Source organism: Rattus rattus, chromosome 2, assembly GCF_011064425.1.
Source record: "Rattus rattus isolate New Zealand chromosome 2, Rrattus_CSIRO_v1, whole genome shotgun sequence".
Taxonomy (NCBI): domain Eukaryota; kingdom Metazoa; phylum Chordata; class Mammalia; order Rodentia; family Muridae; genus Rattus; species Rattus rattus.
Genome location: NC_046155.1, coordinates 91,074,496 through 91,089,061, shown reverse-complemented (window position 1 = coordinate 91,089,061; position 14,566 = coordinate 91,074,496). Strand labels below are relative to the sequence as shown.

At 41.0% G+C, this 14,566-nt stretch overlaps 1 protein-coding gene across 1 annotated transcript in view; it reads right to left on the bottom strand.

Annotated features, from left to right (window-relative positions):
• Sbf2 (SET binding factor 2) overlaps positions 1-14,566 on the bottom strand; it is a 311,159-nt gene that overhangs the window by 58,403 nt on the left and 238,190 nt on the right. The window contains 8 exon segments of the mRNA XM_032892912.1: positions 652-779; positions 2,994-3,077; positions 3,080-3,103; positions 3,106-3,184; positions 5,126-5,199; positions 6,001-6,173; positions 8,227-8,483; positions 10,554-10,724. Coding sequence (XP_032748803.1) covers positions 652-779; positions 2,994-3,077; positions 3,080-3,103; positions 3,106-3,184; positions 5,126-5,199; positions 6,001-6,173; positions 8,227-8,483; positions 10,554-10,724 — 990 coding nt within the window.

The following is a 14,566-nucleotide window of genomic DNA, read 5'->3' as shown; positions in this document are numbered from 1 at the left end:
GAGGTTACTCCTCCCATGTAGGCTTCTCCCCTGCATCGATATTTACACAGGTTAGGTAACTCAGAGACTTAGGAAGTCACTGTTCAATCAGGGGTCACTTAGTTATCTCTGACAACAGTATCTTAGCTTTAGCTAAACTCTTTAGAGTTTTACTTTCCCACAGAAAAAGGCATAGAGAGTTTCTTTCTGAAACAAGAGTTACTTTACCAAAAGTTTTTTCCAGTAGGAGTTAAGAAATAAGTCAGCAGAGAACCAGAGCCACTATGTTTCTGACTGACAATTTGTTGGCCAAGGGAACCCAGAAGTAGAGTCCAAAGCCAAAGACACTCCAAGACACTCACTTTCTTATGCTCAGCCTCTAACTCACAACCATAGAAAATAGGTACATTACTAGATGTGTACAAGGTTTTTTTTTTATTAGAAGGGCAGGCTTTCTTTTTCTTTTTTTTTCTTTCTTTCTTCTTTCCTTCCTTCCCTTCTTTCCTCCCCTCCCCTCCCCTTCCTTCCTTCCTTCCTTGATACATGTTAAGTATTGTGTTTGTGGAAATATGATGTTGAAAGTACTCAGAAAACATGAGGTTTTGAATTGGGGACATTCAAGTAGAAAAGGCCTATGCAAGTATTGTAAAATCTGAAACACTTATGGTGTACCTGGAAAGATGCTGATGTAATCTGCAACCCTTCTTGCATGTTCTGCTGTAGCTGGTTCTGCATGGTTATCTTCTTCTCCTTGGTGATGGAAGCAATGGGAAAGCTCCGCACGACTGTCTGTTCACCAACTGTAGGACAATGGGACATAGACTCAGTAATACCACTCTATAGCTAGGGTCCAGAGTCTCTTACTCTATAGCTAGGGTCCAGAGTCTCTTACTCTATAGCTAGGGTCCAGAGTCTCTTACTCTATAGCTAGGGTCCAGAGTCTCTTATTCTATAGCTAGGGTCCAGAGTCTCTTACTCTATAGCTAGGGTCCAGAGTCTCTTACTCTATAGCTAGGGTCCAGAGTCTCTTCTGCAGAGACTTATCAGCAGAGGACAATGCCAGGAATGTAGTGAGAAAGAATGCCGAGGCACTAGAATCTCATAGTCTGTGTGTGTGCGTGTGTGCACGGGCATGTGCATGTGCATGTATAATTTTAGGACAAGGTCTCTTATGCTGGGCATGGTGTAGTAGAACTTTCATCCCAGTACTCAGGAGGCAGCGGTGGGCAGATCTCTGAATTTGAGGCCAGCCTGACCTACAGAATGAATTCCAGGAAAGCCAGGGCTGCACAGAGAAATCCTGTTTCAAAAAAACTAAAGGAAAAATCCAAAATCTAACCCAAAAAGACAAGTTCTCTCTGTACAGTCCTGGCTGTCCTGGGGTCTGTCCTACTACTATGTAGTAGACCAGGCTGGCATTACAGAAATCCCGACTGTCTCTGCTTCTAAATGTAGGGATTAAGTGTGTGTACCACCAAACCCAAATCACCAATTAGTTTTATTGTGCTGTGTGGTGGTTTGAATAGGTTTGGCCTCTAGAGACTCAAGTGTTTGAATGTTTGGCCTACAGGGAGTGGCACTATTAGGAGGTGTGGCCTTGTTGAAGGGAATGTGTCAGTGTGGGGATGGGCTTGGGGATAGGCTTTGAGGTCTCATATAGTTCAAGTTAGGCCTAATGTGGCATTCACTTCTTCTGACTGAGGATCAAGATTTAGAAGTCTCAGCTCTTTCTCCAGTACCATATTTGCCTGCGCACTGCCATGTTTCCCACCATGATGATAATAGACTAAACCTGGTGTCTCTTCACAGCAACAGAAAACCCTACCCTTAGGTAACACAATGTAATTCACTCCTAAAACATACTAATTTTCCAGAGTATAGGAACAGGGCTTCCTGCCCAACCTCATTGTTTCTATCTCCCCTACCCATTGAATACATATAAGATCTGGCTTAAGGCAGTCATTCAGGAATAGGTTTTATGCAGAAATAAAGAAGTAGTTTCCAATACTGAAGAGAAAAACCAAGACAGTTAGTACAATGATAAAGCAAAAGAGAACATATTTTGGGTGGGGGTGGGAGAGACAGTTTGCTATTCCAGGTCGGTCACAAACCCATGATTCTTTGCGTCATGCTCCCTGCTGGGATCATAGGCTTGGGCTATCGTGCTTGATAAGATAACAGATTTTAAACATCTGTTTCCATACACAGAAAGCCTTTGGAAAATAAGACTAGATGTGTGTCTAAGAGGTTTAGGAACTTAAACATTTTCTCAAACATGGAATGTAAAAGTACAAACTCCCCGTGGTTAAGAAGACACGCCCAGAAAAGAAGTACTGTGGCCTTCCTTGGACAGTTCCCAAGCCTCCACTGGGGAGTGTTACACAAATGTTCAACATGTAAGTACACGTGAACGGTAATTCAAGGATGCAGAAAAGGAGACAATCTCTGTATGCTAGAAGGACAGAGAATAATTTCAGCAAGATATGGGAAGGAAAGTAAGTTGAAGAGAGGGTAGGGCTTGACTCTGCAGAGGAAGAGAAGGCCTTTAGGCAATGTGAGAGCAAACACGTCAGAAGCAGTGACAGCCCCTCACAGGGGAACCTGAGCATGGGATCTGGGCCAGGGGTATTGGATTTTGAGTCTTAGATATTTGTTCATTCGTCAATCTCTAGATTTCTCTAGATTTCTTAACTTAATAAATTCATATCCAGAGACTAAGCAAAGCTAGTATATACATTAAGTTTCAATACATGTGAAACAACCTACGCCTATATAATGCATGGGAAACCCCCAGATTTCTATGTTACTAATGGAGAAAGAAATAATAATAATAAAAAAGTTTATCTGACAAAAAACATTTTCCTAAAACACGTACACAAAGTGAGATTTCAACCCCAAGCCTATCTTGTTCTTTTCTGGGTTTCAAATGATGTATAAATCACTGTACATGGACTTAATAGGACCTCAAGTGCCATACAGAGATTCCTGCTCTGATGGTGTATGCTAAGCCATACCTAGCTGGTCATGTGGCGTCCCTCTGAAGAGAATTCTGTATGTGGTGAGGAACAAGCCTTCTGCAGGCAAGAGCTGAGGACCTCGAGGAGACCTCCAGTGGCTTCTTCCCGCCATCAGGATCTAGTAGGACTCGAAGACCTTCGCATACAATTTCTTCTCCTGGCAGTAGAGCTGGCCGAAGAATCTTGGGCTAAGAATAGGTAACTGTTTTAAAAGCAACTCTTGCAGGGTATCCATCATGTAGTTCCAGGTTACCTTTTCAAGTACAGTTTGGACACCCTGAGCCAACCCTGAGCCTGACTTGGGAAGAAGCAGAAATGGAGTTTCTAAGTCCAAGTATGGAAAGATTCTTTGTCCCATTGCTTGTTAACAGTAAAAAAAAAAAAAAAAAAAAAAAAAAGAATAACTTGAAAGTCCGAAATGTACATTCATATAATCATTGTATAACTTAAATGAAATGTAAAAGGAAAACATTAAGACTATGACAACTACTAAAGGGGGTACTTTTACACTTAAACTTTATATAAATAACACTATACTGTAAACTGAAGAAACAAGTTCTTAAATGGATTTTGGGTGTTTTGATTTTTTTTTGAGATAGGATTTCTTTGTATGGCCCTGGCTATTTTAGAACTTGATCTGTAGACCAGGCTGGTCTGAACTCAGAGATCAGCTGGCCTCTTTCTCCTAAATGCTGGGGTCAAAGGCGTGCACCATTACCATAACCCAGCACAGTATTTTTAATTTAATTTGTTTATTTAATATAGATCCTTATATACTCAAGGCTGGCTGTGAATTTCTCATTCTATGCCTCCACTTCCCAGGTGCTGAGATCACAGGTGAGAGCTACCACACCTGGCTCCACACCTGGCTCCATGGTTAGCCCTTGCTGTTCTGTTTTAAAGACAGAGTCTCACTATGTAGTCCTTGCTGGCCTGGCATTCACTATGTAGATCAGGCTGGCATTGAGCTCATAGAGATCCACCTTCTCCTCTTTCCTCAGTGCTGGGACTAAAGGTGTGTGTCCCCATGGCTGGCCATGGACTTGTTTTTTAAAAAGAGTTACCCCCCCCCCAATAATGAACTTCATACCTGAGAAATTTAGCTTAGTGTTCAGTTTATAAGGAACACTATAATAAGATTCCTCTTGGGAAATATGGGTATGGAAAAGATCATTCCCCCTGAAAAATCTGTTTCTACTTGGCAATTAAAAACTATCGAAATCAGCTGGGCACGGTGCACACCTTTAATCCAAGCCCTGGGGAGGCAGAGGCAGGTGGACCTCTGTTATTTGGAGGCCAGTCCAATCTACATAGCGGGCTCCAGGACAGTCAGTCAGAGCTATATAATGTCAACAAACAACAAAATCCAAAAACAAACAAAACAAGAAAATCCCTAAAACCCAACCCACACCAGAAATGAAATAACAGTGAAAATAAAACAGCCCAATTCAGCATTATTCTTTTTTCAGGCTCTAGAAATCTTACAACTAAATTCAGAAATCAAAGTGTAATGACCACTCTATCTTAAGATTCAGGTAAAACTGCTTCTCCTTCCTATGTGGCTCCTGATTGCTTCTTTAGCTGTATTTTTAATAGTTCTGTCAGAGAGCTGAGGGCCCAAATTCTAGTCTGTAATAGGTGTGAGGCTAGCAGCAAAATAACTATCTGAGTGGCTTCTTCAAACACAGTGCTTCCTAATTCAGGAGAACCCAAATCCTTAATACATTTCCCAGCTGTTTGTCATGGACAGACAGACTCAAGAACCCAATGCTTTTATGTTAACTGTTTGAAATACTTTTCCCTGCCTCCCTCCCTCCCTCTTCCCCTCACCTCTCTTTTGTGGGAGGTGGTGGTAGGTTCATAAACCCTGAGATTGGGAATTAAAATTATTCATGATTTAACTCTGTACAAAGTGGAATTAACAAGAGGTTATCATTGTTCTTTTGTTGAAAAACAAAAAAAGATAGTATTCCTATATTGGCAGCTTAGAAAATTCTGTAGGGCAAACTCCCCAGAGCCTTTAATGCGCCATTACATTTGTCTGTAAAGAGCTGAGCACAGTAACCCATTGCTGCTGTGTTTCTGAAAGGACTTTTGCACCCTGAAAGCACACAGTGTGGAATAATTACCTTCTGGATGGGTGGAAGTCTTCTACTCTCTCGATGTACTGCCTCTAGGGTCTCAATGTGCATAGCTACAATTCCTAGATGAGTCAGAGTATTCAAAAAGAAAGAGAATAAGTCAGGAAGAACAAAAGCAAATTCCAGATATTTTAGAATGAAAAAGTAATTAAAGTTTGACAGGACCTCCAAAAGTTAAAATACAGAAACCATGCAATCTGTAAGATTCTATTTCTAGGTATATAGTATATACCCCCAAAGAACTGAAATAAGCACTCAGATACCTGTATGCAAATATTCACAGACTCTCTAAGAGTGGAAAAGCCAGGTCTCCATCGACAAATGAATGGCTGAACAAATAAGATACATGAATAGAATGGAATACTACTGAATCATAAAAATGAATGAGTGATGTAACACGTGGATGAACCCTGAACACATTATGCTAACTGAAAAAAGTTGAAATATTATGTGATTCTACATATGTAAAATCTCTAGAACAGAAAAGTTCATGGAGACAGAAAGCAGGTTAGACATTTCCAGGGCCAGCGAGTAAAACAGAATTTATTACCTAATAATGGTTACCAAATATCTATAAGGAGTGATTGAACATTGAGAATATTGCTAATGCAACTCATAAGTTAATTTTGCCACAATTTATTAAAACTTCGGAACCTTTCACGGTGCCACATGCCTATAACCCCTGCACTGGGGAAGCAGAGGATGAAGATTGGGATAGGTCATGCAAGACCTTGTTCCAGAAAACAGAACAACAGTAAAAGAAATAAAAGGCAAATCAGAGAAAAGTGAGCTGTAGCTCATTGTGCTGGGTCTTAACTGCTGTAACACTCTGACCCTTCAAACGCCCCCATGTGATTGATTACCTGGTATCATGCAGTGGAGACTCCTGATGTGGTCCTGAGTCACTCCACTCTCTGTACAAACCTTGTCAATAAACCGGGCAATGAACCTTACAACAGAGTTGGCCACATCATTGTTTTCCGAATCTTCAAATCCACTCTCCGTATCAAAGCTCTCAGCCACACTTCCTGCAATACTAAGAGAGTCAAGGAAAGAAATCATGGCCAGGCCTCAGATTAAGAGAGAGAGAGGAAAAAAAAAAAAAGACAGCATCGCAGTCAGTTTACAGGGAAACTGAGACTTGCTAAAAGAGCTGTAAGATCAGTAGGACAGACAGCACAACTCCAGCTTCTTTCTATAAGTGCCAGGCATGAACTGATGAACTGTCATGTTATGTGCATACACTTAAGTACCATCTACTGGAGTGAGCTTTATTATTGTAAACAGTACCTTCTGTTACTTTCCCAAAAAGAACTTAGAAGCCACCGAAAATAAAGCAAAGGAGGACGTGTCACTTATGATCTGCTGCCAGAACCTTCTAAACAACTTGTCCTTCCAAGTTACTCATCACAGAGAAGCCAGAGGAATGGGACTGGTGCCAGTGACTGTGGGACATGGACCTCGGTAGGAGGAGGTAAATGAACCCTTGTGAGATGGAAGAATGAGACTTTCTCTTGCCACAATTTCTCTCTCCCTGCTCCCCTGCACCCTAACCCCTGCAGTGAACGCTAACCCTTAGAGCCCTTGTGAAGCCACATTTTTCTGCAGGTGATAAACTTACATAAGATAAGGCGACACACTTGAAATAAAATGAAGCAGAAGGAGCTGCCTGAAGGAGTCTGACAATAGTTTATGAGAACCACAACTAGAAAGGCGCTAACATCTGCTCCTAATGAGCTAACAATGTTGCCGCCGCTGCCGCCGCATTCATTTACTCACCTATTCAGTAAAATACTGGTACCTAGAACCTACTATCTGCAAAGATGTAGAGAACTGAACAAGGAACACAACAAGAAAGGCCACAGAGAATATGCACATGTGAAAATATGTCACACTGTGATGTGGTGGGATAGTTTGGGAGACCAATAGCTTTAGTACAAGCTTGAGGCTAGCCTAGTGAGATCTTGTCTCAAAAAAACCCCAACCCCAACCCCAACCCCCTAAACCAAAATAAAAAATAAGAGTATAAGGGAAGAAATCAAGTAAGAGAAAGCACCGTGGGGCAGGGGACCAACCAATCAAAGTAAAATAAAAAAAAAATCAATCCATACACTTAAAAAAGGGCAAAGCCCTTTGAAGGGTGATACTTGGTCAACCATCTAAAGCAAGAGAAAGACCCTTGGGACTGCTGCAGACGGGTTGGTCGCCTAGAGAGCAGGAGAAACAAGCAGCACTGAGCCCGGAGTGCCTGAGGGCAAGAGGCAGCAGAAAGGCCAGACTAGTTGACAAGAACTGCAGTGAGCAGGGTTAGGAGTGCCTGAGGGTAAGTGGCAGCAGAAAGGCCAGACTAGTTGACAAGAACTGCAGTGAGCAGAGATAGAATCACATGCCTGGCCTGAGGCTCCGTTCACTTCACAGCAAAGGCTCTGTGTTTATTCTTGGGGCACAGGAGCTCAGCAGAGAACAAGGAAGAAGGTGAGGTTGAGGACATTATCTTAGGGTCTGAATATGAAATGGACCCTATAGGCTCATGAAATGGGGGCTTACTTGACCAGCTCTGGATGGCTCTGAACTATTTATAATATGACAGTGCTATTGGGAGGTAGCAAAGAAGAGGAGTAAATCACTGGGGTGGGAGTGTATCCTTGTGCCAGTGTCTTGCTCTGGTTCCTTCCTGCGCTCCCTTCTCTCTGCTTCTTGTGTGAAATGAGGTGAAGTTTTTCTTTGCCACAAACTCTTACACCATGATGTTCTGCCCAAGTTGCTCACCAGCGGTTTTAGAGCACTTTCTTTAACAGGAGAAATGAAACTGGTGGGCCACATCAGTGGTATAGACTTTTGAGAGATTAGGTTCTGAGACAGAAGGGGTGTGTTGTGTGTGTGTGTGTGTGTGTGTGTGTGTGTGTGTGTGTGTTGGGAGCAGATTAAAGGATGAAGGAAAGTTGTTTTTTTTTTTTTTAACAGAAGGGCTGGGCAAGCTAGAAATGGGAAAAACAGTCACTTCTAAAATACGTACAGCAATACCTGCCATGCTTCTGTGGAGATAAGCATGATTAGCCGTGAGAGAGGAGCTGTATCCATCTCAGTACCTGTTTGTGACAATGCTGTTGCTCCCACTCTCCCAGTCTCCTGGAGCTGAGGCTCGAAGGAGCTTGTTTTTACTTGTGTCTAGTGGAACTAGCAGGTTAACCATGAGGTTTGCAAAGTGAATGGCCTGACTGAAGACAGTGCTTTCCTCGTGCTGCACCAGCTCCTGCTGAGTTGCCTTGCTCAGAGTAGGCCAAAGGCGAAGCTGCTCGGCTGCCAAGTCCATGGCTGTCCTCTCCTGATATTGGCCATCGGGAAGCTCCTCCCAGAAAAAAAGCAGAACAAGCCAAGGGTGAAAAACCATCACTTACGTTTGCTCCATAGACATGGAAGGTGCTGAAATCTGTCCATGTCTTAAATGTAGGTTTTAGTATGTTTTACCAGAATATACTATTTTTAAGAAAAGTATCAAGAAAACACATAAAGATCAGGAAAATGGCTTTCTTTTTTTTTTTTTTTAATTTTGAGAGAAGACTTCATCTTGAATTTGCTGTATAGCTGAAATGACTGTGAACTCTTGATCCTGCCCTTACTTCCCAAGTACTGGGATTACTAGTGTGCGTCAGCATGTCAGGCTGACTCTCTTGAAAATGATGGGAAGCATCTGTTAAGTACCTAGCTCAGCAGAGGTGAAACTCAGGACAACCACCCCACACGCACACTGGAGTTGTGTCCCTGGCCCACATACCTTCATTGGCAGCACAAGCAAACCCAAAGAAACAGCAAAATACAAATACAGGTTTTTCTCTCTAGCATCTCACAAGTTCACACTTCACTGTGTGCTCCTTGAAGCTGCTAGTTACAAAAATTAACAGACTTCCCATAAATACCCTTGTAGGGACACTGCAGTAGCACCCGCTAAAAGTACTGGTTTTTTTCCTCTTCTGTTCTTTGCAAGGAAATGGAATGATCAAGAACACAAAAAGTATTGATATCTCCTTGTAAATCTTATCATATACACAAATATGCAGGTAACCGGGAAGACAGGAGATAACTGGTAACAGCAGCACACATCTGCACAGTATTTTATCTAGCCATGGAGCTCTAAAACAGTTATTGTATCTAATCCAGGGCTCAGAGGTAGGGACACATTTGCTGTGACACATTTGCTGTATGAATGCTTTGTAGGTATATCAATACCAGTAAATCACAGCTGCTTAAAACTCAGCAAAGGCACATTAACAGTCTGGGTGGGCCCAGCCCAACAGTCTCTGTATCAGTGACAAGTTATACCTTAAGTGGTACATTTAGTGTTTTAACAACAGCAACATCATCTGAATATTAATTAAATTAAGCAAGCAATTCACATTTGATCAATAACAATCAAACATGTCAATGTTGTTTGCTATCAAAGTTTTTATTCTTCAAACTTAATAATAAACCAACTTCAAGATGATGAAGATATGACTGTGTAGCTTTTCTCAGATGTCTAGGATAACCCGCCCTCTCTAGAGATAGTTCAAGCAGAAGATGATGGACAGAATCTCCAGTGACATACTCCCCAAAATCAGCAGTTCACTCTCAAGTGAGTCAGCATTGAGTCTTTTAGGCTGCTTTAAGTTCACTTCATGAGGATGATGATTTTAATACTTACTACTTAGTATTGCCAAGAACTCTTAATAAGCCTTATACATATCAGATATGAAAATAAAGTAATGACATCTACACGTTTTGCAAATGAGGATGTAGAGGTTAGTCTAAGAACAGAGAGCTAGTAAATAACATTTAAAATTTAGAGTATTTTAATTTTCCTGATATTTAAATACATGTATATATAGCAAATGCTACTATATTATATTATTATATTATGTTATATTTTATTATATATACCATACAGAATAATCCTAAAGGAAGACATACATTATTGCTGATGCATTTTTGAACAGGACTACTGAACTTTACATTTATCTTTATAGTTAGTCAACTTTGATTTTATTTCTTTCTTCTTCTAATGCTGGGAACTGAACTCAGGGCCTTGTGCACGGCAGGTACAAGCACTCTTCCCACTGAGTTAAACTTGGCATTTAATCAAGGAAGTAAGCAGTGACACTTATACCTGGGACTATTTTAGGTAGTTTTTTTCTACTCAACATTCTCCAATTGTTTACAAGAATTTCTCATTAACATTTGACAATTCTAGTGCTAAATAACTACAGTATGAGGTCATTATGGAAAAATATAGTGCCAGAATCAAAGGAAGAAAGATGCTCACCACAGGACTCCCTAACACTCAGCAACTAAGTAGGCAGAATCTCGTAGGCCTAGGGCCGTCTGCCTGCGTTTTCCTCTAGTCACTGCCAACCACACACAGGTACCTTTCTTCTCTTACCTTCTGCTTCTGATGTGGGGTGTGATTGTCTTCCTTCGCTGAGAGGTACAGGGAGCGAACCTGCTCCTGCACTGCACTGTAAAACGTTGTCTCCCAAAACTGCTGATTAGTCCAGATGGGGTGGTCCTGCACACACGTGTAGGCAAACTGGCTGACTCCCGGGGCGAGTCTCTACGAGAGGAGAGGAGGTAGTAGTTATTAGCAGTGCTGGCAGACTACCACAGTTCAGAGGGTCACAGACGCCACGGTTAATTGTAGAGGCGATACAGAGATTTATTTAAAGGCTCAGTAATCAGCACTGTATTCATGTTCAACTGCCAACTGTAGGCTCTGTATGAAATCCTTTGAAATCTTACTTTCCCTACTCAAATGAGCATTTTAACAGTAGTTATATTAACTGTAGAATTAATATAGTTCTATGAATTATAGAACATATCTGAAATATATACTTCTGTGGTGTATACAAGGTGGGTACTCTACAATGATTAAACCTAGGATGCATATTAAAACCCAACATAATCTAAACATAAAACTTTGATTTATTTTTTTGTGTTTGTTTTATCTATGCACGTATTTCTGTGTGTGCACATGCAAGCTGCAGCCTGTTTTCAGAGGACAGAGGACAACCTACGAGGGCGTTCTCTCCTTCTACCGTGTGAATTCTGAGGATCAAACTTAATTTTTCAGGCTTGATGGCAATCATCTTTATCTATTGATCCACCTTACCGGCTTGAGAATTTTAATTAATTTATTTTTGAACAGTATCTTACTATCCTGCTCAGGTTAACCCAGAATCTTCTTGCATTAGCCTTATGAGAGCTGAGTTTACAGATAAGCACACAACTATTTCTGGCTAGAGTGTATTTTTAAAATATATTAAATAAGTCACCACCTTTTAGTAAATAGTAGCTAACATTACAGAAAAGAGAAAAAAGTATATGCAGGAAAAGTTAATTTTTAGGGCTGTGTAACAGGTAGGATAGCAGCAGGATGCTACTACAGTTGATGTAATTCCCTATTGATCTAGAACATACCAACCCGAAAGCTGGAGCAAGCTCCAGGTACACCATGAAATTTGCCTGCAGGAATCTCTGTGTTCCTTTCAAGACAGGGTTGTGCAGCACTGCTATGGAGGTGACTAGTTGTAACTGCAGTTCCTTCTAGAAGGTTGCTGACCATGAGGCAGAAAGAGGGGAAGGTCATGTTTGGTTTTCATGATGTCTCCTTTGCTCACTCCTGATATTGTCTTCCATAGAAAATGACAGAGAAATAATATGTGGTTCTGCTAATTGTGTTAGCCAAAACGACACCGAATCATGTGTTTCTTCTATTCTTTGCATATAGATATCCAGTGACTAGATTATACATTATTTCCTTCATATTTTAGATCTTCATTTCAGTAACACAGAGTCCTGTTCTGAGTGAGGTTTTATTCTCCCATGTTATCTTTATACCACTGTAGTTTGTTCATGCTCACCTGTTACTCCCCATCCCTTCCTCCCCCCAAAATGGTTCCCCCTCTGCTTTCATGTATAAATATATGCTTTTCTTAGATTTTACATGGGTGAGAACATGCTCTATGTGTCTGAAAAGGATTGTAAAAGCATAAAATTCCAATAAGATAAAGCATGATTCTAAGCTGGGTATAGTGGGGCATGCTTTTAATTCCAACACTTGGAAGACAGAGGCAGGTGGATTTCTGTGAGTTCAGTCAGCTTGGTCTACAGAGTAAGCTTCAGGACAGCCAGAAATATGTAGATACCCTGAGTCACATCCCTCCCCCCCAAACATAATTCTAAGTTGCTTTTCCCTTGAGTATAACCCAAGGTAGAGCCATTTCTTACAAATGCAGCACAACGTAAACTACAGCAGCTAAAGTATTAACATGATATTAATATAGATGAGTCCAGAAGAGCGAGCTGTCTTTACCAGTCTCTCAGAGTAGGCTTAGGAGATCCTTCATGAATCTGACAGTTTAATGAAGCCTTGCCTTCCCCCTTAAGCACTGCTCTCAGCCATGCTATATATTGCTTTTCCTGGTCACATATCCACTGAAATAAGCTCCCTGTTTATGCATAAATTAAATAAATATGTAAAACTTTTCTAAATCTTTTTTAACAAAATGACACTATACATTCAAAGGCAGAAAAATGGTGTAAAACAGAATGAGGGGCCCAAAGGCAGAGCCACAGTCTGTTTACTAGGTGAGAACTGCAGCAGAGTGGAGCATTCTTAAGGTAAGTTTTGTGGTGTCAAGATAGTCAATACATAGCTGAAGCATCTGATTAAGCTAGGCACAAGAAATTTTTAGTTCAGCTGTGTGGCACATGTCTCTAATCCCAGAACTCAGGAGGCAGAGACAGGAAGATCTCTGTGAGTTCGTGGCCAGTCTGGTCTATATAATGAGTTTTAGGACAGCCAGGACTGTAATACATAGAAACCCTGCCTCGAAAAACAAACATCACTAATTCCCAAGCACTTAAAATATTACCTCTTTTGAGCATGAAATATACCTTCTTTCTTGGTGATTTCATGCTATGTTTAATTGTGAGGAGAGAGTATGTGTATGTCTTTGGACACTGTCTTGATATACAGGCGTGTGCTTAGGACCAGCAGAGGGCAGTGAAACCTTTTCAGCCTAGATATCATCATTGCTTCAGCCAACAATCATAAAAGAACTTTGCAGAAATTGGGCAGAAGGAATACTGCATGTTTCCATTGTCCATCTCAGACTGGATGAGAACATTTGTCCAAGTCACACAGAAATGAAGTGGGTCTGTCTGTCTCTGTTTGCCTGCCTGCCTGCCTACCTATCAATCAATTAAACAACAGGGGCTCGGCTGTTCTAGAATTTACTATCTAACTTTGCCAGACAGACTTCAAGCTCATGAGCCTCCTCCTGCTTTAGATTAAGGTGTGACAGAAGCGGAGGTTTGCTCTATCACATCTGACTACTTTCCTTGAGACACAAAAATTACCATATTCTATAAAATGGAACTTTAGTACAGTTATAGGGAAAGAGATGTGATGAGAATTTTTAGGGTTTTTCAGCCCCCAGTTAAGCAGTGACAGTAAGTTTATGAACTGGAGAAAAATGAGTGACCATGGACAAAAATGTCTCTTACTCTGGTCACTTCTTTGGTTTGAAGCAAATGTTTTCAGGAAAGTTTCCCAAACTGGTCTTAGTGACTTTCCTGAGGTGACAGGGTGGTGATAGAGAATACTTTTCAAATGACATCTCTTTTACCCTTCAACTTTGTCACAAATATTTACATTTCCTAATACTTCTTATAATTATGTCCTAAAGAAACATTATATTTGCTATCCAATTTTGCAAGATATTTAAGAATGTGTTGACTTCCTTCCTTATCTAGAAAAAATAGCCCTGAAGTTACTAGATTAAGCAATGCCATTCATTTTCTACAAAGCTTTCAAAAGAGTTTTGTAGACCCAGCATGAGACAGGATGTGCATGGTGTTCAGACAGCAGGCCCAACTCAAACCCACATACATGGACACAAGTCATCTGAGGAGATGATCTGGGGTTATGTGCGTATGCAAAACTGTCTAAAGTCTGTTTGGCTATGATTGGCTCACAGCACCACTTAGGGCAGTCAGAGGGAGGCACATTTCAGGGAAGAGGCTAGTTGGCAGGTCCAATGCCAGATATGTAATGATCTTTAAGAATCATGTAGAACAATTTAAGGTGCTGAGGATTTCCTTACTATATATATTTATTAATTCAGTTCTCAAAGCAGTCTTATGCCCACTGACACAGGGCATTACTCTGCATTAAAGTAACATGAGAAGACAGGCACTGAACTAGAGCTGGGACCACCCCTCCCTTCATTTTTATTGATTTTTTGTGAATTTCACATCATGCATCCCAATCCTACTCATTTTCCCATCCTTCCACCCTCGCAACTCACCTGCCTCCGAAAGAAAATAAACAAATCTCCCCATGGAAGCTGTAGTGTTGGGACAGCATCTCTCTATGTAGTTCTGGCTGTCCTG